Source organism: Protopterus annectens, chromosome 14.part0, assembly GCF_019279795.1.
Source record: "Protopterus annectens isolate FY-2018-M chromosome 14.part0, PAN1.0, whole genome shotgun sequence".
In the NCBI taxonomy this organism is placed as follows: domain Eukaryota; kingdom Metazoa; phylum Chordata; order Ceratodontiformes; family Protopteridae; genus Protopterus; species Protopterus annectens.
Genome location: NC_056748.1, coordinates 252,096,200 through 252,099,098, shown reverse-complemented (window position 1 = coordinate 252,099,098; position 2,899 = coordinate 252,096,200). Strand labels below are relative to the sequence as shown.

Here is a 2,899-nt window from a genome sequence, read left to right as displayed (position 1 = left end):
ATTGCTAGACTATTTGCTGCAGGAATAACTCCTATCCCATACACAACACGACTTCCATCTTTCCCATAGTACTAGCACTGCCCTTCTGACCTGTATAGATAACGTCAATAAAGCTACAGATAATGGCAAACTAGTCTCGTCTTTATTTCTAGACTTGTCTAAAACCTTCAACAGTACGTCACAACTTCTACTTCAAATGTCCTCACTAGGTCTCTCTCAACCCACCCTCCTGTGGTTCAAATGGACCTATCCAACTGGAAGCAATCTCTCCTTAGCCTGAACAAGCAAATAAGAGCACTAGTGAAATCCTCCAAAGCAAACGTATTTATCCTTTGTTGACCAGGTTAGTCCTACTAGGCTGGAAACCTCTTTTCAGGGGAGACCTGTATACTCACATTTACACATACACATATGTACTTATATATGTACACTGTGTGTGTATATATATATATATATATATATATATATATATATATATATATGTATATATATAGCAAACAAGACTGCTGAGTGATATTAACTGTGTTCTAAATTCTTATCTGTAAACATGGAATATGTCTGGAAATTGGTATTTTCATCTATTTTCTTCCTTCCACCATTATGATATGGTAGCCAAACTTGGTCTTGACTGGTGGGTCAGTGTATACAGGCTTGTCTATGCTGCTAATGGGGAGAGCAAATGCAGATTCTTGAAAAGGTCCCACCATGGAGCCTCTGGTCATCCAGTCAACATCATCACCTTGCTGGGCTTTGTCCTTGCTGTACTGTGAAGCCACTTCACTGAAGCGAACACCAGACTTGAGTTTTTCCATAGCCTCCATGACTTTACCATGCTTTTCACAAAGTATACGCCTCACATTCGCTGCATTTCCTCCTACTTTTGGACCTTGTGCTTTTTTGTCAGAGTCATCGCCACCAGAATGTCCTCTTTTTTGTCCCACCGCCTTTCCCTTTGGGAGCATACTGAGAACTTCCCACGAACCAAAAACTCAGACAGCTTCAAGTCAACATTGTCCATATCTACTAAGACAATCATAAGGCCTTCTTCACATAATTCTGCAGTCTCAAAGGAAGCACCCAGATCTGCTCAGAACTGGTGGTCAAGGACACCACATGCACAAATGCCGTAGATATAGCCAAACTACTAGCTGATAAGTTCATCAAAAACTTCACCCCTCTGTCCCCTCATCAGTAAATCAGGACATCCCAAGTACCTGCCCCATTCCTCTTATATCTAGGGAACAGGTCATCACTGCCGTCTCAAAGGCAAAAAAATACAGCCTCCATGGGACTCAATAACATTCCAGGATGCATCCTACATGAACTCAGGCAGGAAATTGCAGCACCATTAGGCACCCTATTCAGTCAAAGCCTGAGTACCACCTTCATCCCAGCTGAGTGGAGGGCAACCACTGTCATCCCTTTGCACAACTTTGGAGCCTTCTGAGATCTGGGAAATTATAGGCCCATCAGCCTAAGTAGCCTGATCTGAAAGGCCATGGAATTAATTATTATGGACCTCATTAATAAGGACATTGACAACTTCCAAACACTCAGTCCCACACAGTTTGGCATCATCACGGGAAGGTCATGTCTGCTAAATTTGGTTGACCTCTTTGAGACAGTCACCAAAGCCATGGATGAGGGGAAGATGGTGCACACTGCCTACTTTGACCTGGCCGAAGCCTTCAACACTATTCCCCACTCAGGCATAATAGATAAACTCTCTCAACTAGGCATCAATCTGTATGTTACCAGATGAGTAGCAAACTGGCTCACTGATAGAGCATACCTAGTCAAAATAGGGGAAGCCACCTCAAGCAGTAGACCTGCAACAAGTGGTGTACCCCAGGTATTGGTTTTGGGGCATCTGTTATTTGGGATATACTTTTCTGAGGTGCAGGCCAAAACAAATGGGCTATGGCTGACCAAGTTTGCAGATGACTGCAAGCTGGGTGCTGTCATTAATTCCCCTATTAATGAGGACATCCTCCAAGAAGGTCTCACCCAAACAAATGACTGGTGCCAGAAACATAGCCTCAAGTTGAATACCAAAAAATGCATCATCATCTACTTTGGGGAGAGTGATGTCCCCACAAATTATCACATTAATAACAATGTCCTAAGTATGCAATCAGTTGCGAGGGATTTGGGCACCAAGGTTGATAGCAACCTGACTTTTGACCACCATGTTGCTTTCATTGTACAGAAAGCTTTCTACATGGTCCACCTCATAAGTAAGGGTATCTCATCTAGGAACAAGGAGGTCATAACATCCCTATATTCTTCCCTTATAAGGCCCATTATTGAGTACAACAGCCCTTTTGGCATGTACCTGGCAAAGCACATGCAGCAGCTGGAGAGACCACAGAAGTTCCTCACCAGGAGTATCCAGGTCCTCAAAAATATACCATACATAGATAGGCTATAATTCCTGTCTCTCTACTCAGTTTCATACAGAGTCCTCAGAGGTGACCTCTGTCTGGCGTACAAAGAAATCTCAGACCCCGCCTTGATGGGACTGCTGCATATCTGCAAGTCAAGCTCCACTCGAGTAACCGCCATGTGTAACCTCAACCTGGTCTGTGACATCAATAGGACTTATTGGCGGGACAGAGTTGTGTCCCAGAGACTCCCCCATCTATGGAATAGACTCCCTCTCCATGTCAAGTATGGTACCTCATTACCCTTTTTAAGCACAACTTGGATAACTGGATGGGAAACAGAAAATACACTCCTGGGATTCTACATGTGTCCCTGCTGGACAGGGGCAGCAGGTGCTGACTTGTCTAAACATGAGCTAAACAATTGGCTAAGCCTATAAGGGCCTCAGGGCTAATAGCCTAGTAACTTCGTATGATCCTATGAATAGGTATACGTCAGTAAAATGGCACTGCAT

The 2,899-nt window shown here is 43.7% G+C and overlaps 1 protein-coding gene across 1 annotated transcript; it reads right to left on the bottom strand.

Moving 5' to 3' along the window:
* Nucleotides 1-563: 563 nt before the first annotated feature.
* LOC122788783 (peptidyl-prolyl cis-trans isomerase NIMA-interacting 4-like) lies at nucleotides 564-962 on the bottom strand. Its single transcript, XM_044055670.1, has one exon. The coding sequence runs from the start codon at nucleotides 960-962 to the stop codon at nucleotides 579-581; it is 384 nt and encodes a 127-aa protein (XP_043911605.1). The 3' UTR covers nucleotides 564-578.
* Nucleotides 963-2,899: the final 1,937 nt, after the last annotated feature.